Here is a 27457-nt window from a genome sequence, read left to right as displayed (position 1 = left end):
CCACACATATGCTCCATCAAGGAGGGTGCTACAGGCCGCAAGGCAGTGCACTTACAACTACAATAAGCATGTTAATGTTAATCTAAGAGCTCCGGCGATCCACTAGCACCCCCCCCCCCCCCCCCCCCCCCCAGTTTTGCATTTTGAAATGCTCCCGATTTCTGAGGGCAACTATGGTGTGGGTCCTTGTACTCGGAGTCAGGCTAACGTCCACGCTAGCTGCTATATGTTTTGCATTGAGGTGATACTTGAGGCTTGATGTGCTGCGGTGATATGCGAATTCCTTTTTGCATAATTTGCATACAACCGTGCTCTTATCGACGCTTCCATCCGTCCGTTTTTAAAACAAAATGTCCCATCCACGGGGCCAACCAAAGCGGTCTCATCAGCTTTTTCGTTCATGTTTGACTATTGTTCACTGTGGTTTGTTGTTGTCTGAAGTCATGAACGTTAGTTGGTGCTCCAGTATAATCGGTACGCCTGAAACTCATCCAGTGAGAAACGTTCCGCAGGACAAAAATAAGTGCGATTAAAATGCGTACATTTTTTTAACGCGTTAATGTTTGTGTAATTAATTAATCTTAATTAACGCGTTAAAGTCCCGGCCCTAATATATATATATATATGTATATATATACAGTATATATACAGTGCAATAAGCTTCTTCGTGCAATAAGAAGCTACAGGGACGTTTGTAACTGCCTCTGTGTCAGTCAGCGCAGTATTTCTGAGTTATTTATTTTTGTAGGAACCAAAGTTCTCTAAGGCGGAACCTTTGTTTTTATATTGCCTGTTTCCGTCAGGACATACTTTAGCGTAACACTCATCCGAAAAGTCCGCTGATTTAGTACATGTTTTTCAGTGCTGATGCATCTGCAAAATAGCTCTTAGCATCAAGATAAACAATCGTACAGAGTAATACCAAGCTACACAATTTTCCTCATGCAATGCAGCTACTAAGGTATATTTTGCTGACGTTTTTTGTGTGTGTTTTCTGTTCTTGTTTGTATTAAATTGTTTTTATACAGCTAAGGGCTAATACAGCTAAGGGCTAACACATGTTGGGCTTAGTTAGATTGGTCTTTGTGTTTTGTTGAATTATATGTAACCAAAGTGTATTGTGTTTTTTGATTACAGTTTTCACGGTCTGAATGAACCAAATAAATCCTGCCAGTAAATTAAAAACTCGTTGCTGTCGTCTGTACTGAGGGAATTACAACGTTAATCTAACGTCGGTAATATTGACTTTATTTAATACAAAATGTACGGAACAAGATTTAATCATACAGCCCATGTAGTATAATATTTTACAAATTATGAATTACAGCAAACATGTGCAATATATCCATTATTACAGCTCCGTGGGCAGTAAGGCGATATGGGTCCGTTCTTATTGTGCATCCATGGGTGAAGAATGATAAACGCATGTGCTGCTGCATGCTGAACACGTAACTTGAACGTGCCGGGCGGCACGGTCCCGTGGGTTAGATGCACGTTCAAAATGCAGAGGGATATAACTCTCAGAATAACGTTATTATTACATTTTTACAACTTGAGGAACAAATGTTTTTAATAAGGGCTATACAAGTGTTCATACTGGGTGGTTTATTTAGTTTAAAAAAGAATATCCAACGATTTACAGACCACTCTTTCCCCATGTAAGTCAATGGGAAAAAGTGTTTCCGGGCCTGGCAACCAAACGGAAGTGTAGTACCGCCGTTTGGCCAGCACGAATATTTTCATCTGAGTCCGGCGCACTTCTTGGGCGCTTGGACTGTAGGCTCCCTGCACAGCTTCATCCTGTTTGTTTTCTCCTTTAGCAGTAAACAGATTTCCAGTCACAGCTCCATGCGGTCTTCCCTCGGTTCAGTCTGACCCACATTTGGACCAATCGGACAATAGGACATCATGCTATATTTAAATGATATATTGTAGGGCCATAGGTATATTTTATACGTTTCTGTTTTCAAAATACCAAACAGATTATGCATTTTAGCAATGCCTCATTTCGCTCTATTTGCTGTTCTCCAGCCCTGTTTTTGCAGGGGGCTGATTCTGTGAGCTGCAGCTGACCACGCTCCCCTAGAGAGGGGAGCGTGCTCTGATCAAGTCAGAAGAGGGGGAGAAAAATAGATTTCCGTCCTCCGTGTTTTATTATATTATTATATAGAGTCGTTATTCATTTGTTTTAAAGCTCAATAAATAACAAAGAGACCTTTGACCGGCACTTTTCTAATTTTGTCTCAGCCGCACGGTCCCCTCGTTCCTTGGAAGAGGCGGAGAGGTGGGTGTTTGTCATCTGCTGGTGGAATAGCCAGAGAGAATTACAGTGCTTGCCTCAACGGGGAGGGACTTTAATTGAATTACAGCAGCGGGAGCAAATGCTTGCCTCGGGAGGGAGAAAAAGAGCCACAGCGGAGAATAAACAGAAGGGCAACCATGGCAACCATGCACGGGAAGTCTTATTCGCTGCTTTTTTGGGAGACTACAGCGCCACTTACAGGCCTGGCATATGTACTACAGCGTCTCCAGCGTAGCGCCACCGTCCTGATGTCAGGACAGTGTTCAAATCTGTATCAGTCTGTATCAGATCCGTTGCAGCCCCTTTTTTAGAGATTTGGGTATGGAGGAAAGAGAGAGAGGGTTGTGTTTTCTGACACTTGGTGAGTTCCCTGGAACACCGGGGACACATATTCATGTATAAAAGACGTACAAAAGTGCATTTTGCATGATAGGTCCCCTTTAAAGGATTCCTAAAATAACTAATGAGAGGTAAAGACATGAATGTCCATATTGTTGCTCTTTTTAGGGTGTAGGCCTACATTGTCATGTGATCAGTTCAAAAATGATAAAACATCTACATTAATTGATATATCGCTTTTTTAAAGACACAAAAAGATGATTTAGTCTTATTGTCTCTCAAACATCATTTGTTTTTACATTCATTTAGAATGTAAAAACGAATGATGTTTTCCTCTCCATGACATTTAAGGCCACATTAATGTAGCTGTGAGGGGTTGACTAATATCAATATAGCTGTTTTGTTGTTTCTTTCTTATCTATCAAATCATTCAACTATTTTAATCATATTCTTTGTTAGTCTGCATTGTTTCCTTCTCCTTTTAATAATCAGTCACATTTAAGTTGAAAACATAATATTTTGTTAATTAAGATGTTTTTGACCATTTTGAACTTGATGGGTCAGCTGGTAGAAAGCATCACTTGAATTAACTCTCCCACCTCTGCCCCCGACCATCAGCTCACAGACATCTCTCACACCAGCTCCTGTTTCTTCTCCCCCCACAACCCCCCCACCCGCTGACGACAACTTGTCCTTCACAACCAACCAGGTGAGGAGGGAGCTGTAGAAGTGTAAGGCGATGAAGGCAGCGGTTCCAGATGGTATCAGCTCGAGGCTCCTCAAATCCTGTGCGGACCAGCTGTGTGGGATCTTGGAGGTTCTATTCAACCTGAGCCTGAAGCAAGGGAGGGTACCACAACTGTGGAAGACGTCCTGTGTGGTACCTGTGCCAAAGACCCCTCACCACAAGGACTTCAACAGCTACCGGCTGGTGGCGCTGATGAAGACCCTGGAGAGACAGGTCCTTGGGCACCTCCGGCCCCTTGTCAGACCATCAATGGACCAGCTGCAGTTCGCCTACCAGCCTGCCATTGGGGTGGATGACGCCGTTATCTACCTGCTGCAGAGGTCCCTCTCCCACCTGGAGACGGCTGGGGGCTCTGTGAGGAACATGTTCTTTGATTTCTCCAGTGCCTTCAACACCATCCAGACCCCGCTCCTGGGGGACAAGCTGCAGCTCTTGGGGGTGGATCACCACCTCACCTCCTGGATCCTGGACTACCTCACCAACCGTCCACAGCACGTGAGGACCCGGGAGTGTCAGTCAGACAGCATCATCTCAGGACAGGGCCCCCCAGGGGACGGCGCCATCGTTGACTTCGTCTCCAACGAGGACGACAGGGAGTACAGGGAACTGACGCAGGACTTCACCCTCTGGTGCCAGAGGTCCACCTCCAGAGGAACCACCTCCAGCTCAAGCAGGGAAGACCAAGGAGCTGGTGGTGTATTTCAGACTGCACAAACACTACCCCCCCGATACCAGTGAACATCCAGGGAGCGGACATAGAGATTGTGAAATCGTACAAACACCTGGGTGTTCATCTGAACAATAAACTGGACTGGACTGATAAGTCTGCTGCTCTCTACAAGAAGGGACAGAGCAGTACCTGCTGAGGAGACTGAGGTCTTTTGGGGTGAGGGGGCCCTCCTGCATACCTTCTATGACTCTGTGGTGGTCTCACCCATCTTCTATGGTGTGTCCTGCTGGGTCAGCAGCATCTCGGCTGCTGACAGGAAGAGACTGAACAGACTGGTAAGGAAGGCCAGGGTTGCGTTCCGGTAATCCAAAAATCAGCTCCTAAATTCTAATCCTATCTCCTATTCCTTGACCTCTGAGTGAAACGTCACGGGGTTAAGGGATAATCGATAGGAGAATTCAAAAGGACTTAGGGTAAGAGACTGCGGTACTTTAGAGAATCCAAATGCACTTTCACTATCTAACGTGTTTATGATGCGCCAGCGGACGTCATTGTGTGCGTCTGCTGCTGTGGTGAAACTATGGAAACTACAGTGTTCTATACAACGGACTACATGGATGTTTAATAAGAACGACGGACTCATCTAGAGACTCTGCACCGTGCTCTGATGCTGTTGCTTTATGCTTTATGAACGTTGACAACAGAGAAACATATTCTTCATGACCAAAGTTGTAATTGAAATAAAAAAGGGAAGTGAAATTCATGCTCGTCACCCTCTCCCTCCGGTCCACATTAATACAAATGATCCCAATACGTATGATTGTATGAAAATATCTTAAAATCAATACAAATGTATTTATTATAAACGTTAGTCCTTAACATCTATCACTGTGTACATCACCATTCAAACATCTTTTAAAAGTTGAACAAAACCCACACAGCTCAGTGAAATGTTGACTTTATTTGATCATTTCAGTAAAAACTAACGTTCATATTTGTCTTTTTGATTTTAATACTGATGAACGTTCAAAACAAAGCACTTTGGCAACTTACCACATACGTTTTAAAATGCTTAATAAGCACCGTAACTTTCATGATATAATTTCTCCGTCATAATCGTTTGTTTCCGTGAACGGCCAACTGTTGTGTGATGCAAATGCTGCGGCTGCAAGGCATTCTTGGGCAGCATTTTCTCCTCTCCTTTCGGTAAGGGAGGTCCAGTGGTTCCTAAGCTAAAGGAGGTTATAAAGGAAGTTTGAAACCTCCTTTCCTTTCATTTGGAGAATTGGAACGGCACTTAAAGGCCATGTAATGCATCTAACACAGGTGTTTTTTAACATGTAGTTTAGATATCACCAGAATAAAAATAAATAATTTTTTTTAAAGTTTCGTCATAATTAAATGACATATACGTTAAAAACCGATGTTGGTTCCGAAGTTTGCCGAGTACGCCCCCGATCACTCCCGAACGAGCGGTGACGTCACACGTGGCAAACATTGCCATTTGATCAAATCAGTCCAAATGGCAAGCAACGCGATAACTTCAGACAGCGACAGCGACAGCGATCATTCAAGCTCAGATTCAGTGGGTTATCTGGATTCAGTTACAGAAGTAGAGAGTGAACCAGCTAGCCTTTCACTTCAAGGCATTTTGCCTTATAAGTACGAGCCTCCTGCCCGGCAATCGAACAACGAGGCAGAAACTTGTGAAAGAGAAGCGGATTCCGCAGCCGGCGAGACTCGAGTCGGCAATACTGAATGGTAAATTCTGTTTTATTTAGTTTGACCTGCACTAAATGTCGATCTTAATTTGTCATCTGTTCCTCACACGTCCGGCAGATATTGTTTTGTTTTTTAATGTTATGTACAATATTCAGGTGTACATGTCAATGCTGTGAAAGCATGCCCACTGCAGATGAATGTGTATGCTGCAGAGAGATCTGGCAGGTGATGGAACAAATAGACAGTTTGCAACCTACTGACCAGATAGCAGAGTCCTGCATCGGGTCGGGTATCCGCGGGTACCCGACGGGTGACCCGCAAAAAAGGTGATTTGCGGGTGGTATTTTTTCAAACGCTTTTTTCCGGGTTCACTTCTGGGTAAAACAAAGATGATGCGGGTCCGGTTGCGGGTGTTGCATAATAAATATATTTAAACAATAATAATTTAGTTTAATGTTTAAATCCTCAGACCTCTCCTCCGCGGTACCGAGCATAATCATAACCTCTGCAGTGCATCTATCTGCTGCTGAGCGCACCACATTCTGAATGGCTGAGGTGAAGCTCTCTATAGCGGAGAATACAGCATTTTCAATAACTCTTCCTCAAGAGCAAAATCCAACGTCTGGGAGGCTTTTGGTGTCATCCTAGATGGAGAAAATAAACAACATCCCAGGCTTTTTGAGCCAAATATGCAACTGCGCACAGCAAATTGAGAAGTGTTAATATTTTGGTGTTGGTGAAATTTAAACAAGAGTAGAGTTAAATATACTCCTGATAGAGTTAAATCCCTTATATTTAACTCTCATTAGACAAATAGTTGGTGTTAAAAACGAGTGTCAAAACGAAATATCTATAAATCAAATCTGTAAGTGTAATTGTAGTACATTAACTCTGAACGTTTAACTCTTAAATCCAAACCTAACACCTTAAGTGTAAATTAACGTATCACCACGCCCCCATCGCCGTAGCACTAGCCACTTCAAACCAGAGTCTTGCCGTGACGGCTAACTGCTCCCTGACATTGTTCGGTAAGTAAATTAAAATCATTTCTGTTAATGTTGTGTTTTGTTATTGGTATTTCTCTTAGTTCGCTAAAACTTCCGTTTTCATGAAAAAAGTGTGATATACTATTTTCCTGTGTTATAAGACAGGCGAGTCACCGCTAAGATAAGATGTGTTTGGCTTGTGGGCTTTTAGCATTAAGCTAGAGTTAGCACTAGCTAACCAAGCCGAAAAAACGTATAACCAAACAAACATAACCTTTATGTGAATGCAGGCACCGAGTGGGAACGTTATATCGGTAGTATTATATTTAATGAGATCCCTGTTTTGAAGGCTTGCGTTTATTTGCTAATGAATCATAGAAACTTGCAAGACTACATCAAAGGTTAATGTTACTGGTGCATCTAGGCGCCTTCACACCGGAGTAATTTACCCGTTTAGTTCCGATAGTGCCTTGAATTTTGCGTTCACACCAAAAAGAGAACTTAGTTCAGAGAACTTTTACCCCCATTTTTAGTGCCTGCTAGAGAGGTGGTACTATCCTGGGGAGAAAAAAGTACCAATTTCGATTGTCTGGGCGAAGTGCAAACCACGCCCCGTAAAACTCTGAACAATTTAGCCGCCATTGTATTTGCCGGCATTAGCATTAGCATTAGCCCCGCGCATCAACGGAGAGAGAGTACAAAATAAAACATGGGAGCGGTGGAGATGAGGAGGTGTCGGCGTTCTGGCGATTTACTCGTAAGGCTTCAGTAGAAGCTGCTGGAAGACTCCCAGCAGCTTCTACTGGTGGCAAATAATTTATCTTCACAGCATTACAGCTTTTTTACGATGATTGAGCTATATTTTTCTTTTAGGTGTTCTGCATTCAATTTGGCATTGCTTTATTACCTATTTTATCTCTTGCATAGATCACCTACAGTGTTGTACTTAAGAGTATTCAATTATTTTGTGTGACATCTTACATTTTTAGGTGTTGTCTTTTGTATAAAAATAACAAAAGCTTGTTTGTGTCTAAGGTTGCTTTTGAAAACGGCAGATGGATTAATATCTTCTCTTCGCAATTATTGTGGTAAGATACATTATGTGATATTATGTATGTGATGTCTAACAATGATTGTTCATTTATTCATTGTAATTACATAACATTGTGTAGAAAGCTACTTCTCATTAACTTACTAAAATGTATACAGAAAATGCTGGCAAAGGTGGAATATGGAGGAGTCCAGAAATACATTAAAGTTCCACAAATTGATGAAAACTTTGATTTTCTCCGGTTTCTTCAAGAAGGTTTGTATCTATATTATAATTGTAAACGTAAGTCACTAAAAAAGGTCAATTTGGAAGTCTAAATGACATGGTATTGTCATTTATTTTTTATATCTCCCAGTTACAGACAAATTTAGTCTGGAGTTTCAACTTCTAACTGAAGGCCTGCTCAATCTGACTGATACATCAGATACTGAGGTTGATGCCGACATATTTGATGAACTGACTAAATCAGGGGTCCGAAACTTCAAGGTTGGATTCCGCCAGTATCCAGTAACAGGTACGGTTGTTAAATAAATGTTTGGAAGATTTGACTCAGTCTTTGTTTAATATGGATGCATCAATATTTCTGCATGTATACAACTGATACTTTCTCATACTGTACCAACACATTTTTAGGAAATAGTTTGAAATTATGTGTTAATCAACAACATTTTATTTACATTTAAAAAAATATTTTTTTTACATATCATAACATCTTAACACTTTTTTTATTCTTCTTTTATTCTCCTGTGTCAATTTTTAGATCTCGAGGTTAATTTTGTAGAAGACGAATCAGACTCATCAGTGTTGCCGGACCTAACAGCATCAGCTGATTCAATCCTCGATCTTACAGCATCACCAGCTTCATTGCCGAACCCTACACCATCACCATCTTCCTCCATTTCATCTGATTCGACTGTTATCCTCTCATCGAAAAATAACAGAAAGAGGGGTCCAGGAGAAGTGGATCGTGAAGAATCAAGACAGGTAAACCTTGAAATCCTATATAACTGTCTCAAATGTTTAGATTAGTAAACAATTATACTATGATCATGCAACGTATACTCTTTTTTTGTAATATTGTAATAAAAAACGTACTTACCTAGAAATATTTAATTTGCTTAATCATTAACCCTAATATTTTGAAAAAAAACGTTTGGCAGAAGGTTGATACGGTTTTGAAGTCCAATCCAAAGGGGGAAGAAATCTTCAAAGAGTATGACAAAACCAAAACTCTGTCAGATGCCACACGTAGACAGATGATAAACATTCTGGTTGCAGAAATGACAGAATCATATGGGTAAGAAATCACAAAAAATGACTAAGAAAAACCCAAATGGATCAGACACAAATGTAATAATAATTTTGTTTTTAAAAGAAGGATTCCACCCACAAGTGTGCGAACCAGTTATGCCCTGGGAATTGTGACCCTTTTCCCATATCTCCAAGATCCATACTCCAAACATGGATATGTAAGTTTTAAGCTCTCCTTGAAGTCTGTAAACTGTGTTGTTGTAGTACTTATGTCATTAGACCATGATTCTGATTAATATTTGATATATATTTCTCATTGTGATTTGTTCGTGTGAATGCTTGTGTGAGCAGGAGCATTACTATGACCCTGATGCCAATACTGGCTATCTCGCTTGGAGACTGAAGACAGTCCAACGCAACACCTATGACGGCTTCCGTGGGCGCTCCAGGCCTAATTTCAAGGACGGCCCAACAACTGAAAGAGAATCTCTGTTGATTGGTGAGCAGCTCTTCGGTGAGGAGTGCAGGGAGGCTCTCTCAATAATTCGACATTCAACAGACAAAGGTGTGGTCAAAGACAAGATGAGAGCCACCTTTGAGTACAGACAGAAGCTGATTCATGACCAGGATGCAACATCTTCAGTCTTAGACGTCTTCCATCGTTTCCTTGACATACCTGAATTGGTAAGTAAATGTAAAGATTATTAAACTGTATTTTGAATATTTGAAAACAGATTCCTTAAAAATATCATGTACGTTTAAATAACTTTTTTTATGGACATGGTCTTTGTTTAAAGATTGACCAGGATTTTTCCATGATGTTTGGTGACGAAGTATCCAGGAAGTTCCTGGCAAAGTGGCCATCATATTTCAAGAACAAAGTCATTGCAGAATGCCAGAGTCTTCCCTCAAATCTTCATGTTGAGGAGCTGCTGGCAGCTTTTGACCCTGAGACTGAGAACGACTTTGGTAAATAATAACAGTTGTGTTTTTAAGATAAAGAAGTTGCCTGTTTAATAAGTTAAATATGTAACAGTAGCCTCAACTACAACTCAAGTAGGAACCCTAGAAAAATTATAATTTTCAAAAATGATTCACCTCTATGGTCCCTTGATTATTGACTGCAGCTTCAATTTATATATTTTTTCTAATACTTTCTCCTCTGTTTATTTTCAAGGCTGGGATGGTGACATTTCAGCTCTCCTGTTGCTATTGCATCTCCTGCCCCCAACGCCCAGAGGCCATAAAAAAACTGCCAAGATAAGCTCAGCACAGGCGGCAAACCATCTTGTAAGATTTCTTAAGGTATGTACCATTAGATTTTTTTTTTTTGTGTGCTGTGGTTGTATGTAAGATGTGTTGCAGTTGCAGTTTGATATAAGACTGCAAGAATAAATCTTACTCCTCACTTACTGCATTTGTCATTCAATCTACAGCAGGGAGCCAGCCTCACCACATTCCTGGAGAAAGTTGAAGCAAGACAGCCCTTCCTCCTCTGCATTGGTGAGCAAAGGAAGAAAATCCAGAGGTTCGTCATCGTTGTGGACCACAAACCCATACCATGCAACGCTCAGACATCGGTGGCTGCTTTTGATGCCCTTTTCAAAGCTCACTATGTCTTCAGCCTTTCTTATGATGAAGCTCTCTCCAATTTCTACATCTTCATCCAAACAACGGTGTACAACATCGATGTTGGTAATGCAAAGGAAAGCCCACGAGTCAAAGAACTAAGAGCACGACTACTGCGTGAGTAACAGCCAATTCACGAAGAGCAGAGCCCAGTTTTGCACTTAGTTCAACAAGTTCAGAGGACAGTTCCAAAAAGTGCCTGAGCATGTTTACATGCTTTGTTTGTAAAACGCACCACAACAATTGTTCAGTTCTTTGTCAACATTTGAAATTTCAGCACGGCTTATATCCTGCAAAAAGCTTGCGTTTAAGATGTGGAGAACAAGGATGTCCTTCATCTTTTTGCACATACAATGGCTTCAGAAAGCACCTTAACAACGTACATCACCATGATGAGCAGGTCAATACTAACCAAGAAGTGATCACACAGACACAAAGACATTTTGAGATGGAATCAAGTGAGCAGCCAACAACTTCTGCAGCCATGTTACAGGTCCCCCCTGTTATCACACAGAAATCGCTTGATAACATGTGCGGATCTATTGTTTCTCACTTACAAGCTTCTGGTATTTCTGAAAGCACCGTCCAAACAATAGTTTCTTCAATGGAGGAAGTTGTCAATGATGTTCAAAATCAAGCACGGGAAGCAGTTCTTCAAACATTTTCTCCTCAAACTATGGAGTCAGGCATTTATGAGAAAATAGAGCACAGTTTAAATCAATTAGATAATCCATTTTCAACCTTGAACACAGTGACAAAGAGAGACAAATATTTCTATGAAAAATGGGAATTAGTTGAGCCTAAAGAATTTATCCTTGGTGTGCGATTGGATACACGTAGGGATAGAACTACAGGTGTCTATAGTCAGATTCCTGTAACAGACAAATACATGTATGTACCGATTTTAGGTACCATAAAATCTATTTTGAAAAACAGTGAGATAAGAGAATGCTTCTTGCAAGACAAATGCAGTGAAAAGGGGACTTACAAAGACATTAATGATGGGTCATATTTCCAAAATCATCCTCTGTTTTCACAACATAGACATGCTCTACAGATTTTGCTATATTACGATGACTTTGAAACCGCTAACCCATTAGGTTCTAAGAAGGGGATCCATAAACTTGGTTGTGTTTATTTTACGTTAAAGAACCTTACACCAAAGTTTAACTCTGTGCTTATGAATGTGCATCTTGCAGCTCTTTTTTACACCCAAGATCTAAAAAAATACGGATTTGAAGCAATACTCAAGCCTCTGATTGATGATCTTAACATTTTAGAAACAGAAGGAATCAAACTTCCATTTATTGAACAACCATTGTTTGGGTCGGTATTTCAAGTGACAGGCGACAATCTCGCTTTAAATGGCTTGCTGGGCTTCGTCGAGTCTTTCAACGCAACAAACTGTTGCAGGTTTTGTTTAACAAACAAGAAAGACTTTCAGTCTGTGTTCACTGAGACTGATCCTGGGCTGATCCTGCGCTCCAGAGAACTTCACGTTGAACATTGTAATGCATTAAGTGAAGATCCTATTCTACCTTCCATTTATGGTGTTAAAACATCTTGTGTGCTCAATTCATTGCAGTATTTTCATAGCACTGACAATTTTGCAGTTGATATAATGCATGATTTGTTAGAGCAGGGGTCTCCAACCTTTTTCTAACCGGGAGCTACTTTTGAAAAAAGAAAGTGGCCAAGAGCTACTCATGTTATTTTATATAGATTTCAGTGCACATATCACATTCGTGACTCAAGAGCAGAAACATTAACATTAACATGAATAAACTTGACTTTCTCATGAAGAGAAAAAAAGACAAATAATCACCATGCAATACTGAGTTCTGCTTTAACATCAATAACTACAGTAAACAGTTTTACAGATAAGAGTGCAAAGTTCCTAATTGTAATAATAACATTTCTAGCTCTATAATTTAAATTATTTCAAGCATTTCACAAATTTGTTTCACATGTAAAAGGGGAATATGGCTTGTGGTTTTCTCAACTTGCATCAAGCAAACATATGTCTTCAAACATTCAGTCTGTCACTGCATTGTTGTCTTTCTCCTGACTCAGCTAATGTGACACCTGGCACTGCATAGCATCCACCAGAGCACTGTACTGGGGTGTGTATCCTGACAAATTCACTCTGATTGAGTCATTGAGGTGTTCATCAGTAAGTCTTGTCCTGAATTTGGATTTGATAAAGTTCATATCAGAGAATGCTGATTCACAGCGATATGTTGACCCAAATAAGCAAGACAGTTTCAGTGCAGCAGTTTGAATGTTTTTGAATTTCTCTGGGTCCAATAGCTTCCAGAAATCTTTGTCCATCTGATGTGCTTTCAGCTGAATGTCATTCTGGAGATTGATTATCTCCAGCTCCAACTCTGAAGCACTGAGACTGAAAAGGCTGGCCAGTTGCTCAGACATGTCAGTAACATCCACGATGTTGAATGGGTTAGCAAGGAAACTTGCACAGGGCTCAAGCTGTTTAAAGTCAAGAAACCTGTCCTCAAATTCCTGCCCAAGCTTAGTTAAGCAGTCACAGTACTTTGATAAGTCAAGAAAGCCAGCAGCAGCTTTATTCTCCTGCAGTACTTTTTGAACAGAGGGGAAATGATGCAATTTATTTCCCTTTACTTGCTGGAGATATAGACACAGATTTGCTTTAAAGGCCTTTACAGCACTAATCATGTCACATACTGTTTTGCCATTGCCTTGTAGCTGGAGGTTAAGCTGGTTTAATTTTCCTGTCAGATCAGTCAAAAAGGCCAGGTCAAGTACCCAACCAGCATCAGATAAGATGGAGGTGTCCTCCCCCCTCTCTTCCATGAAGAGCTTTACCTCATTCAGCAAGGAGAGGAAGCGCTGTAGGATTTTCCCTCTACTCAACCACCTCACCTCAGCATGGAGAAGGAGATCTCCATATTCAGCTGACAGTTCCTCAAGAAAAACTTTGAAGCTCCTGTGTTGCTTTGCCTTCGCTCGGATAGAGTTTATTATTTGTATCACAGGTTTCATGACGTGATTGAAGTCCATAACTTTGGCACAAAGTGCTTCTTGGTGAATGATGCAATGGTAACTCAGGAAACGTGGGAAATATGGATCTGACTTACAATTTGCGATAAAACCGTTGTGGCGACCTCTCATAGCCGGGGCTCCATCAGTTGTTATGGATACAAGCTTCTCCATTTGCACGCCTTTATTTATGAAATAATTCTTAATAGAATTATACACGTCCACACCTCTTGTTGTTGTTTTGAGTGGAAGCAGTGTCAGAAATTCCTCTTTCGCCGTAAAATCCTCAAACACCATCCGGATGAACACAGACAGCTGAGCTGTGTCGCTCGCATCCACCGACTCGTCGCACTGTATGGAGAACCACTTGCACCTGACCATGTCCCGCTCCAACTGTCCCATGGCATCCACTGACAGCGCCGACACTCTCCTCGCCACAGTGTTGTTTCCCAGTTGCACATCGTCAATGGCAGACATTATCTCCGACTTGCTCTTGTGGTCTCTGAACAAAGTCTCTGACATAACAGACATCACTCCCTTAAGAACACCGCCATCAGTGAAAGCTTTTTTGTTCTTTGCCAAATACTGAGCGACTTGGAACGATGCTTCTGTAGCTAGGCTAGCTTTCTTGGCAGGCTTCGTGAACAATGACTGCTGCCTTTGTAGCGTAGCTTTTAATTGTTGTACCTTCTCAACGCGAAGGCAACTGCCGGCGGGATACTCCTTTGAAAAGTTTTCGTGAAGTTTTGTGAAGTGCCGCTCGACATTTCCCTTCTTCCCCACCGCAACACTCGAGCCACAAATTAAACACACACACTTGTCTTTGATGCTCGTAAATAAAAATTCATGTTCCCACTCGTCATGAAAGTAGTATATTTTAGATTTCTTCTTTGACGGACCTTCCTCAGTTGTCATGACTGCATCTTACATCTCTTTTTCTCTATCTTTCTTACTCTCAAAATATACTACATAAATAAATATGTCTCAACATGTCAACTGCACTTTAGCGCCCTCTGGTGAGCTACTCGGAAAACCTCCGCGAGCTACTGGTAGCTCGCGATCGACGTGTTGGCAACCCCTGTGTTAGAGGGTGTTGTACAGTATGAGCTAAAGCTTTTCTTTCAGTACCTAATGAAAAATGGTTACATCTCTTTGAATGCACTGTCAGACAGGGTACAGAGTTTTAACTATGGTTACCTGGAACGTAAAAACAAACCAAGTGCTTTAAAACTGGATGACAACAGCAAGCACTTAGGTTTAAACGCCATTCAGTCATTGTGTGTTCTCCGCAATACCCCACTTATCTTTGGCGATGTGGTTGAAAGAGAAAATAAGTATTGGAACCTTTTGCTCCTTTTGTTGCAAATAGTTAATATTGTTTTCTCCCCTATCCTGACTGATGGAATGATAAGTTACCTAAAACATTTGATCTGTGACCACCACAACATGTTAAAAGTGTTGTTTCCTGATAAGAAATTGATTCCCAAACACCACTTAATGATTCACTATCCGAGATGTATTAAAAAAATTGGCCCTCTTATCCATATGTGGTGTATGCGATTCGAAGCAAAACATAATTTTTTTAAAAGGTCTGTAAAAAATTTCAAAAACCTTACAAAATCTCTTGTTAAGCAACACCAGCGGCAAATGGCTTTTTATTATGAAAACTATTATTTTAAAAGGTTTGAGATTGGTCCTTTAAAAATGAAAACAATAAATAGCTTGGAAGGTGCAGAATCACTGTGTCAGATGTTGCATTTAGATGCATTTTCAGAGGTTTCAACTACAAGATGGGTCAAAAATTATGGCACTGAATACCAAATTGATCTATACATATGCACTGGAACATTCCATGACCTACCTGTGTTCATGAAAATACGCAACATCATCATTCATGAGCAGCGTGCTTTCATAATTGGTTGCACTGTTCACACGCTGTACTTTGATAATCACTTTCATGCCTACTGTATAGAGGACCAAAGCAATGAACATGCTGTTATTTGTATTGACCAGCTCACCTATGTTAGACCCTTTGATAGGCAATACTCTAATGAAAATGAGAGAGCATACATTGTTCCATATTGCTGTGTATTTTGAAATGTATTTTAAAATGCTTTTGTGTCAAAAGCATTTGTTTGTATATGTTTGAAAATAAATCTTGTTTCAAACAACTTTAGCCTACTTTATTTTTTTAGTAATTGTTATACTTTATTAGAGCTTTATTTACACTTTATAGTGTTGATATATGAGTAACACTTTCATAGTTAATAAACTATTCTGTGAGAGAGTTAATATTTAACACCATGCAAGTGTTGAGAAAAACTAACACTGGTTAGTGTTATGAAAGAGTTACATTTTAACTCCATATAGAGTTAATAATTACTCTGAATAGTGTTAAGAAACCAACTCTTTAAAAAGAGTTAAATTAACTCTATGTGGTGTGGACCCATATAGACACTGTCAAAGTGTTGAAATCAAATCTGACAGTGTTCATTTGGGGATGCTCATTTTGCTGTGCGTGTGTTAATAATTGCACGTTGTCACTGCTTATATATATGCGGGTTCGGGTCGGGTTGCGGATCATGTGCCGGCGGGTCGGGTCGGGTTGCGGGACTAATTGGCAATATGTGCGGGTAGCGGGGCGGGTTCGGTACTGCACGTCACGGGTGCGGGGCGGGAGCGGGTCTTGAAAATCAGACCCGTGCAGGACTCTGCCAGATAGAAGACACCGACGAGAAACCAAGGTGCATTATTAGCCACCCAGGCTTTAGAGAAGGCTGTCTCAGTGTTTGGACACTGAAAATAGCGTATCTTCAATACAAACAACAACACAGAGCAGTTGATGGCCCACTACACCAGTAAGTAAATATTGATTGACCCAACTGCCTATTGCAGCTTTGCTTTCATATAATACTTTTAGTCGCTACAGATATGGTACACTTTTAAAGATACCATTAAACTCTTTCAAGCAGTCAAAAACAGCTTGGCTTTTATTTTTTCTGTGTATGCAAGTTCAATGTATGCTTGAGAAAAGAAACAACTACACATGTGAGGAAATATATAAGAGGTCTATGATTCTGTCAAGCAGTCATGTATAACCTCATATTTATTTTGTACAAGTAAAATACAAATATCATGTTATAAGCCAATTTGTAACCATTGCTACATAATAGTAGGCTACTACATAACATTTTATTTTTCTCCAAATATATTTATAATCTGTATACTTTTTTTTCATTAGGAAGTATCGATATACAGCTTATCGACAGTTTGTACGTTGGTGCTGGGGTGTAGGCCTACTCGGCCCAAAAATCAGAGTCCCGCTGCATGTGCTGTAACCGAGATACGGAAGACTTACCCTGAGCCGGGAGGCCGCTATCAGGGATTTCAATGGCCAAATCTGTAATTTGACATAAATCATGCAGCTGAACTGGTTAAAATGGTTTCGCATGATGTAAATAATTTACAAAGTACATCATTTACAATATTATTTTTCCAAAGAAACATGTAAATATAACAACATTTTCCAAATCACAAATTTGTAAGATTGTATTAATTTACTGTTTGATAAATAAAAAAGGGTTCTTTTGTTAATTTTTCACTTGTAACATTTTATCTTTATTGCAGTGTACATTAGTCTATTTTGGTATATGTGCGAGCCCACAAATAATTAAAAGTGGTAAAAATAATAAAGATATTCAGACGTAATTCATTTTTGGCCTTACTTATTTCACTTCAACTTTTATATATTTCAGTCACTAGGCAAGTTCACTGTACTCTGGTGACATTTAGCTCAAGCTGGCATAACACCTGTAGTAACTTAATTCTGACCCGAGTTTTGTGCACAATCTTCCAGCACCCATGATCAATGTTTATAGCAATCAGGAAACATTCACAGCTCACAACTACACATCGCTTCCCCATCATGAATTGTTAGATAAAAAAAGTTTAGCGAGGTCCGGTTACACATATGTTGAGCGAAAATAGCGGAAGGATACAAAACAAACAATCCAGACGAGGCTGGTGTTTGCCACGTGTGACGTCACACAGCTGGGTTAATGGCTGGCAAGCTTTTCGCTACCGGAGCGGAATAACACGGGAAAGTGGCACACATTTCATGTTATTTGGGGGGTATTTATGGAAAGAATCATTGATGTTGATATGTCAAATGAAACAGTGGAAAGTGATGAAGCGATTTATTAACACAGAATAACTTTTATTTTGGACATTACATGGACTTTAACATGGCTGCCACTGACGTACTTCCGGGTCATTTCACTTGGTTAGGAAGGTTCCCGAGCTAAATGGACTATTGGAACGCAACCGGGTCAATATCACTATAAAGTAACTTTGGTGTCCCCATCAGAATCACTCAGTTATCATGAAAATTTAGCAGAATAATGGAACTCTGAGGTCTTATTATAAATGGCCAAACATTTACACACATATCAGTACAATGATAAGTCTCTTGAAATGTGTTTCCTTCCTTTTATACCGTATTTTTTAATTGGATGTACATGATTTTGGCATGTCCCACACACTGCTCTGCTAACTACAGTGTGTGTAATAAGTGGTTAAATTATACTAAATTAAAAACGTATATATATGTTTTTCTTGTCCACAACGAGTTATTTGATAAAACGAGTCATTTTGATCATGTGTATTCTATTTTCATAATAATATTGAACATTTTGCATGTGTCCTTGACATTTGCTGTCCACCCTGTCATTATGGGGAAACTGCCCCATAAAAAAACATCTGATGTTTTCAGTGACATCACTACCACCATTTTGTCTTTCTTCAGTGGAGGCTGAGACATTGGCTAGGTGCAGAGTAAGTATTTACACTTATATTTTGTGATTTTAATCATATTATGTGTGTAGTTGGATGTTGTCAAGCTTAACATGTCCACTCTGTCATAGTTACATTTCAATTAATATAAAAACATTTCAGAAATTCGAACTATATTTGTTCAACATTACACAGTCACCTTGCTAACTGAATCATGTTGCTAACTGAAGGTCCACCATGTGCTCATTAAATGCTAATATTAGCCAAAAATGTCCACCCTGTCATTGTCCACCCTGTCAGCAAGCCTTCCATGACAGGGTGGACATGGTTTGTGACAGGAAGGACATGCACATAGTTTATGCCACATGCTGATAAATGTGTGTAATATTATAATAGCTATTACACACATTTTATAACACTACATGCTATACATAGTAGGAGTGGACAATATGGACTTTTTTGGGCAATTTCGGAATCAGCAAGCCTAGTTTGATAAGGCAAGCCTAGTTTACCTGGACCGCCAATTAAAGTGTGTAAGGGAACATTTTGAATTGTCTTTTTCAAGGAATGAGCTCAAAAGGAGCTGAGATAGCAAGGAGATATCGGGAACGTCGTGATGCTGACCCGGACAGAAGAAGAAAGTACCTTGAGAAAGAGAGGGACAAATGGAAAAAAGACAGAGAGACTGGAACGAAGAAGGGTGTCAATGAGCTTAGTGAGAGAGCGAAGAGGGCAAAAAGAAAGAAATGGAGAGAGGCAAAAAGTCAAGACAGAGCCAGAGACAGGGCCAGTGCTTTGCTACAGTCAGAGACACCACCAGACTCCCCTGTAGCTCCTGAAAATCAGCCTGAGCCAGGGCTTTCCAGGTTAGATCATTGGAAGTTTAGCTGATGACTTATTAGAAAGTTTAGATTTATTTGAAGGACAATTATCAACTGTTTATGTCCCCATAAAACGACATATTGATGACTAACTCGTTAAAATCTTACTACAAATCCTTATATAATAATATACAAACATTTTGTGTTTCAGGCAACAGCGTCTAGGGGCAAGTGCTAGAAGAAGGTCGAAGAGGAAACTGAAAGATCAGATTGAAATATTGGAGGCACAGCTCGCAAAAGAGAAAACTAAAACTGAGAAATATAAGAAGAGGCTCCATAGGGCCAAGAAAGGAAGTTTGTCTAAATCACCACGATCAAAAGTCAATGCTTTGTTGGGACGTACAAAAGTGAATTCACCCATCAAAAGAGCTCTTATTTTCCATACATCCCTGATTGAAGATATTAAAATAAAATATGAAAATGCAAAAACAAACAGAGAGAAGCAGTTGATAGCAAAAGTGATCAGTGGAAACATTCAGAAGAAGTACAAGCTCCAAAAGCATGCACAGACTGCTTTTGGCTACTCTAACAAGAGAGCAAAGTATCCTGTGGATCTTACCTACCATGGGAGGAGGTGCGTCAGTCGAAATGAGTTGAGGAAGAACGTTACATCGTTTTTTCTTCGAGATGATGTTAGTCGAATGACGACTGGCCGCAAACAAACAGTCACACTGCTGAAGAAAAAGATGCAGAGGAGGTTGCTTACCGATACAAGGAAGAACTTGCATAGGAAGTTTCTCTCTGAGCACATTGGCCAGGTGTCATACACCTCCTTTTGCCGTCTCAGACCCTTTTGGGTGGTAACCCCCTCTTCCTCTGACCGTGACACATGTCTCTGCAAAAAACATGAGAACTTGCAATTCATGGCCAATGCCTTGCAGAGCCAAGGGTTGCTGTCCTCAAGAAACATTGAGGAAATGTCTGAAGCAACCATGTGCGACCCGAAAACCAAGGTCTGTGCTTACGGTGAGTGCAGTGAATGCCTCCTAACTTGTCACCCGATGCTGACAATTCCTGGGGAAGAGAACATTCGTTTTTCTCAGTGGATGACAGAGAAGATCACGAAGGATGAGAAGGTGTCAACAATCACAGTGAAAAGGGAGATAACAACAACGCAGCACGACCTTAACACAAATTTCCAGGAGAGGCTTCTCCATTTTAAGCGCCATGTCTTCAACATTAAATGGCAGTTTAATGCCTACAGGGAGCTCAGGAGGAGCCTGAAGCACAACGAGTCCCTTTTGCATATAGATTTTAGCGAAAATTACTCATGCAAGTACAGCCGAGAAATACAATCTGTGCATTTTGGAGGCTCACACCAGCAGGCCAGTCTTCACACTGGAGTGCTCTACACCGCTGGTGGACAAGCGCCGCACACCTTCTGCTCCATATCACCCTCCAGAAGACACAACCCTGTGGCCATCTGGGCCCACCTTGATCCAATTCTGAAGGTAGTGAGAGAACGACACCCTCAAGTCAGCATACTTCATTTTTTCAGCGACGGGCCTGCAACGCAGTATCGATAAAAGGGAAATTTCTTCTACCTCTCAACGGAACCCTACAAGTATGGCTTCAAAGAAATAACGTGGAATTTCTTTGAGGCTAGTCATGGGAAGGGGGCACCAGACGGTGTTGGTGGGGTCCTCAAGAGGTCAGCAGACCGAATTGTGGCCCATGGAGGAGACATCCCTGATGCCCAGAGCTTGTATGACAAGCTGAAAAGCCTGGACACATCTGTTGAGTTGTTCTTCGTCCCAGAGAGGGATATTGAATCAAAGACTCAGGTAAAAGCTATAGTCCGTTATCCAATTCACCCCATAGTCCTTCTGCCTCGGTTTCAGATCCCTGTCCCCCCTCTCCCGTCCAGATTACAGACTAGCTTTGTCAAATCTGATCCTTTCATGTGTTGTGGTTAAATAAAGTGTATTAATGTTTGATTCCCTCCCCCCCTATCACTATAGGTACCTGCAATAGCTGCGGTAAAAGGCACTCTAAGAATCCACCAAGCTATCAGTCTGACACCCGGCCAGATGAAATACCGAGACATTTCATGCCTGTGTAAAAGGGAGGAAGGTGTTTTGGACTGCCCCTGCTTTAACCTTCAAGAAGTCACTCTAGCTGATGTTCCTGTTTCATCTGATGAGTCCCCAGCAAGTGGAAAGGCACCAGATAACCCTACGAGACCAGCAATGATTGAGGTGAAGCACATTGGAGAGTGGTGCGTCGTTAATTACGACAATGAAGCATACCCAGGTTTCATCATGGATGCAGAAGGGCACAGTGTGAAAGTTAAGTGTATGCACCGCAATGGCATAAACAAGTTCCATTGGCCAATTCCCCGGGAGGACATATGTTGGTACTATGACTGGCATATACTTTGCCTAATACCAGAACCACAGGCTCTGAACAAGCGCTCAGTACAGATTGAAGCGTCTGCTTGGAAGTATGTGGAAGAGCAACTACAGAAATGAGCCATGTCTCTGCAGAAAGGGAGAGACTGTTTTGGAGACGCGTCTAAGTGATCTCTCTGTAACATGCTTCTTTTTTTTTTAAATCAACTGTTCTCCACTTTAAAAAATTGTTCTTCTTGTTCTACAGTTGAATGTTTGACTTTCACTGTGCAGAATGATGTACAGAATTTAACACAAGAAGGCCACATTAATGTTCTTTATTCAGTGGCCGCATGCAGGTAGAGTGGATCAAAACCAGTCTGTTCAACTGGTCATTTCCCCCTACATGGGAAAAGGACCTCTGACATTTTCTTTTACATCATTTCCTTTAGATTTATTGCATTTATGAGACCATTCAATGACATTTCACAATGTGTCCACCCTGTCATGCCCAAGGTCCACTCTGTCATGTCATTGTCCACCCTGTCATTTTCATGTTTTATGAAAATAAACAAAATATTTTCACAAGTTACCAAAACCTTTTGTGTGATTCCTTTCTAACAAATGAGGGCCAAATAGTATTGTTTGAAAGTTTGACCAGATATCTTTGTTGTTAGATTTTATTTAGAAAAGAAAGTGCAACTCTTGCAGATTTTATAGAGAAACAAATAGTTTGCCATAATTTCATTATTATCCAAATACTTTTTCAATTAACTAAAATATAATGTTGAGAAAGGGACTAATTTGCTTTCTGAAAATGTACATTTTATAATCACTATGTAATTACAATGTATTTACTCTACTTTGAATGTGTCCATGACAGGGTGGATTCATTCACAGTTTGCATGTACATTGTCTGCTTGCTGTTAATTTATAAAAAGTGTGGGAGCTTGACCAACATCCATTTCTAACAGCATAACATATACTTAATACAATGAATATGAAGTTCAATGGAAAATCTCAGCTTTTTTTTTTGGAAATGGGGAAGTCTCAAATGCACCGTATGGTGATATTGACCCAACCCTGCTCTGTCCTGGGGAGTCCTCTGGACACTGTGGAGGTGGTGGGAGACAGGAGAATGGCCGCCAAGCTGTTCTCCCTGCTGGACAACGTGTCCCCCCCCCCTCCAGGACACCCTGTCCTCACTGTGCCGCTCCTTCAGCGACAGGCTGCTGCACCGCGGTGTCTCACGGGGAGAGAGAGAGACGCAGGTCCTTCCTTCCTGCAGCGGTCAGAACCACGGCCCCTGGTAGACCCCCACACTCACAACACCACAGACTATGCAAACACCCCTTGTTGTTAAATACCAATGTGCAATATGTGCAATATGTGCAATACGTATATATGTTAATAACTGTGCAATATATACCTGGCTGCTATATCTTTAATATTTGTGTATGCATGCTTCTTAGTTAACATCAAGCTGTCTTTGGCTGTTTTCCCCTCCGTGGGATGAATAAAGGTATTCTGATTCTGAAGAACATTAAAGTGCTGGTGTTTGTTTCATAGGGGCTTTAGTTTAACAGACGTAATTAGTTTCATTTTTAAAATGTTTCTTACAAGAGCAACTGTGACTTTAAGTCAAACCATAATTGACATATGCAGATTGTTAACAAATGAAAGAAGCTGCAGGATGATGCAGCCTCAGAAACAGCATACTGTGTGAAGATCCCTTTTATTTAATGTCATGATACGTTACAGATGTTCATGCTGGTGTACTGTATCTCTCTGTATGTATATGTCTGTGTGAGGTTGTGAACAGCATCAGTCCTGATCTGTAGGAGACTTGAGGCACATAATGATGTATAGAGCTCTGTGCCAGGAAACCTAACTTGATTAGCAGCTAATGTGGCCTGAACCGAGCCCATCAATCTCCATCAAGGCCCTGCCCTCCCTCTGTGCTGCTGAGTGTGTATTTGGACAAGTGCAGCCGGTTTATGTAGAGAGTGAAAAAATATAATAAACACATGGATTAGGAGGCCTTTTGAACCATTGAGACTTAAACTGTGTTATGCAGCTTTGAGCCAGCAATGACACTTTCCAAAGTTGTAGCTTTAACTCTGTGGCAGAGAGGCTCTGATGAAGGTGTTCAGCTCAGAACAGAACTGCAGGTTCCCAAAGGAGCTCCACACAGGATTTAGAGGAGAGCACTCTTTCTTCCCTCTTAACAGCACTGAACTTTAAGTTTTATAAGCAAAACACGGCAAAAAAACAATCAGCTATTGATTAAGTAATTAATACAAGTTGAATCATACTGGTACGTTTTCGAACTACAAGTGTGATATTTCAACTTGTTGTGCTGGAACTCATAAGCACACACTTTATTTTTAAAGTAAAGAAAAATAAGACTGAAGTTTAATCAAGAGAATACAGCAATGCAACTGTTTTATGTCTTTTTAGTTCGGAAAACAAAAAATTGAGATCCATAGACAGTCAGTGAGATGCAGGCAGCTAGAAATACAGCAACGTTTAACATTTAAAGGGGCCAGAGATATAAAATACATAGCTAGCCAGATTACAAATGACATAATGATGAGAGACATATGTACAAAAAAAGGAATGGGGAAGGGTAAACACACAACATAGATTTGGATACAAATGAGTGCATACCAATTAGCCAAAATAGGCCTTAGAACTGTTTCAATTAGGAAAGTAAATACATTTTGGACCAATAGCAGTTAAATAAAAATGTCACTTGCTTTGGAGGATGTCTTAAATCTAGGAGGCCAAAACGATAAGAAACTACATTAAGAAGAGATTTGCTCTAATTAATAAGCTGAGCATACTCCAGAATGTAGTCTCTGTAGCCGGCTGTGTTGCTGCTGCATGTTACAGATCTGTGATCAGTTTGTTTTCAGATTACAAATAAAAGTGAGAGGATTTCCCTTTTGTCTGAGTTACTTTCCCATGAGGATGTGTTACTGTTCCAACAGAAACCATCAGATGACTAACGTTTATGAACTCACTTAGCTTTGAGAAGACTTCAGAGATCACTGGAGGATGAAGAGCCAGTGGAGCCAATAAGAGAGCTTCATGTATTCAAATGAAATGTTCCGGAATCCCACAGACAAAGTGTTCCGTTAAACTGATCCTTCTTTTTCCTTCCTCGCCTCCATTCTTTCCCTTCAGATGTTTTATTTACACGTCTGAACAAAAGAATCCTATACACAGGAAATGCTTGTGATTGTGAGTTCCTCTGCTCAAATGTGGGGAAGTTTATTTATTTCAACAAACATTCCTGATTTGCAGAGCTTGGGCGCGCACAGCCCAGCTTTTTCAGGAGACGTGTGTGGAAGCTAGAGGCCTATATTTAGACATGGCTGCTCTGTTTGTAATGATGCTGTCAGCAGAGCCCTCTGATTTCATGCAGGTGTCATTCTTCAACAAATTAAAGCTCAGAAAGGCTCATTTAGGACTGTAAAAGCCACAAGATTAGAAAAATAGACAAATAAAAAGACACTAAGGCTTTTTCAAACTTGACTGGATTTAGAGGGGGAACATTTATTTTTGACCTTCAGAACAGTCTGATATAAAATAATTAGCATCTGGTGGTCTATCTTCTTTGCAGTAAACTCCAACCAAGGAACAACACAACACGTGGTTAAACACTGAAGCAGAGCTAGTTCGTGGACCTTTAGATTTTCTTCTGGGTCAGACGAAGCATTTCCGCTCTCAACATGGTAAGAGTCAGTATTGCCAGAATTAAAATAAATTATATGTGTGGTGCACTTCAGTTATAGTGCAGATATAATACCGATTAATTGACATTGAAACAGGTTAGGTACCACTTTACAATAAGACTACCCTTATAAAGGATTCATAAAGGGTTTATAATTAGGTTATTAATTAGGTTGTAAACACATTATTAATCATTAAGAACCATTTATAAACCAGTTCTAACATAGTTTTCATACATCAACACTGGCTCACTATTTGGCAAGATGACTAAGCCTTATATTGGCTACCTAGCTTACTTCGTCTTCTTCATCAGCCAGCATCCTTGGTATCTGTTGTTCACTGAGTTGATTCTCCCCCCTTCCATCTTGATGATTCTTTGCATCTCTTATGACCATTTATGTATGAGTTACTACCATTTATAATTTGTTTAAGTTATATTAAGCCTAAAAATGATGCTGTTGTTAACTTCCTGTCGATCTGCCACCAGGCCAGCTCCGTGATGCTACAGGGACTCAGCCTGCTCAACTCATCCGGGGAACAGAACTTGAACTCGGCCGTGTTTGTTGTGCTGGTGCCTTTTGGAGCCTTCTTCATGCTTATATCGGACTCTTGTGACTCGCTCCGCGGTTAAAACAGACGGTGCATGAATGCGGTTCTGCGGTAGCCTACGTGAAATTCGAGTAGGCCCACTTTATTTATGTGTTGCTTATGTTTTCAGTCAGCAAACGTTAGTGAATGTTAAGGCTTGGGTTAGCATGTAAGCAAGTGGTAGCTAAATCTATGCTAATGATGCTAATCGTAGCCTCCAAGTTAAAACGTAAAAGCGAAGTCTTAAGCATTAAGTGGGATAATACTGTAGAACAAACAACAACAAACTGTTTGAGGTTGGTAAAATAAGGTCATCCTTGTAAGTTTGAGAGATATTCTATTAGGTTGGTAACTTTATGCATAGATAAGGTTAATTTAAATTTGCCATGATCGATTATGTAGACAAGCTAACGTCAAAGTATCAACAAGTCCTCCAACTCATACGACGAAATGGGCCGATTGTTCAGGCCCTTATTACGACCAAATATGTTGTTTGTTCAAGTGCTTAATACGTCCTATAATTACGTTTTAAAGTTTTCGCCCTCTAGTGCTCCCGTTGAATGCTAACGTTACAGATGGTCGTTTATTCAAAAATAACCCTCTCTGTAAAATTCTAAATTGTAGGATAGTTTGGCCTTTAACCTGTTAAACCCCGAGCCTGTTTTTCAGGTTTCAGGCTCGAAAATTACATTCCCAGAACAAATGACCATATCTTCCCTTCTAAAAGGGTTAAATTAATCATCTTTTTTCTCAAAGTAATGATAAACCTGTCAGTTGGATGTAGAAAAGTCCGATTCAATTTAGATGTTTTTTATTTTAAAGAAAATTCAGATTGAACATGGTAAAAAACTGTAAATTATAGTGTCCGTCCAAATAATATTTTGTACTTATAGTGAAAACTAGCCTTGGATGATGGATTAGTAGACTAAAAGCTTAAGGAATCCAAAGTACAACATATAATAAGTACCCTGTATCAAGATTGATGCAAAACAAGTGATATTTGACCTTTTTAGACAGATTTAGCAAAAATAAACCTCTTCTGGGGCCATTTGGGTGGATTTGTCATATCTCTGGCTCCCCCTGCTGGATTTTGACATGTGACATCTCTTTCTAACCGTCAGAGCCAATGGAATCGAGGGGAACTCCCACATAGTCCTTATTTTTTCATGTGTGTGTGTTAGGCTGCTGCATTGCCAATGCCGGAAGCAGCAGCCACTCTGGTGGCTACCATTAGCAGCTAACTTTTGCTCTTCGATTTTTACATAAAAATGGAATTATGGATTATAAATCATTCAAATTATTGCCCAGAAACTTTATCAACCTATTGATTAACCGATTCAGCCTAGTTTTTTCTCGTTTTAATGCCATTGAACACGTCTTTTGATCAGATTAACAGCTACGGTGAGACGAGTC

At 40.3% G+C, this 27457-nt stretch overlaps 3 protein-coding genes across 8 annotated transcripts; all 3 read left to right on the top strand.

The window, feature by feature from the left end:
* Positions 1 to 749: 749 nt before the first annotated feature.
* LOC307041725 (uncharacterized protein) lies at positions 750 to 15888 on the top strand. Of its 5 annotated transcripts, none has more exons than XM_079685223.1 (11): positions 750 to 961; positions 7803 to 7855; positions 7977 to 8073; positions 8174 to 8332; positions 8579 to 8802; positions 8979 to 9115; positions 9194 to 9287; positions 9421 to 9753; positions 9867 to 10038; positions 10247 to 10374; positions 10506 to 15888. In XM_079685223.1, the coding sequence occupies exons 3-11, from the start codon at positions 7980 to 7982 to the stop codon at positions 10821 to 10823; spliced, it is 1659 nt and encodes a 552-aa protein (XP_079541349.1). In that variant the 5' UTR covers positions 750 to 961; positions 7803 to 7855; positions 7977 to 7979; the 3' UTR covers positions 10824 to 15888. The 5 variants fall into 5 exon arrangements, with proteins under 5 accessions (XP_079541349.1, XP_079541351.1, XP_079541350.1 ...); XM_079685224.1 differs by lacking the exon at positions 750 to 961 and adding an exon at positions 5820 to 6809 and having other exon boundaries at positions 9197 to 9287; XM_079685221.1 differs by lacking the exon at positions 750 to 961 and adding an exon at positions 5820 to 6809.
* LOC307041727 (uncharacterized protein) lies at positions 932 to 4831 on the top strand. The gene is made up of 2 exons (XM_079685228.1): positions 932 to 1235; positions 3260 to 4831. Exon 2 carries the CDS (start codon positions 3381 to 3383, stop codon positions 4125 to 4127), a length of 747 nt encoding a protein of 248 aa, XP_079541354.1. The 5' UTR covers positions 932 to 1235; positions 3260 to 3380; the 3' UTR covers positions 4128 to 4831.
* A 2478-nt stretch (positions 15889 to 18366) lies between the features above and the next one.
* On the top strand, positions 18367 to 23294 carry LOC307041724 (uncharacterized protein). 2 transcript variants are annotated; one of them, XR_013808860.1, is made up of 3 exons: positions 18367 to 19373; positions 19540 to 21172; positions 21350 to 23294. XR_013808860.1 is itself a non-coding variant. In XM_079685220.1 (2 exons), exons 1-2 carry the CDS (start codon positions 19075 to 19077, stop codon positions 20912 to 20914), a joined length of 1674 nt encoding a protein of 557 aa, XP_079541346.1. In that variant the 5' UTR covers positions 18367 to 19074; the 3' UTR covers positions 20915 to 21343. The 2 variants fall into 2 exon arrangements, 1 of the variants encoding a protein (XP_079541346.1); XM_079685220.1 differs by lacking the exon at positions 21350 to 23294 and having other exon boundaries at positions 19540 to 21343.
* The last annotated feature ends 4163 nt before the right edge of the window (positions 23295 to 27457 follow it).

Source organism: Notothenia rossii (assembly GCF_949606895.1).
Source record: "Notothenia rossii genome assembly, chromosome: 5".
Classification (NCBI taxonomy): Eukaryota; Metazoa; Chordata; class Actinopteri; order Perciformes; family Nototheniidae; genus Notothenia; species Notothenia rossii.
This window is presented reverse-complemented; position numbering and strand designations above follow the sequence as displayed.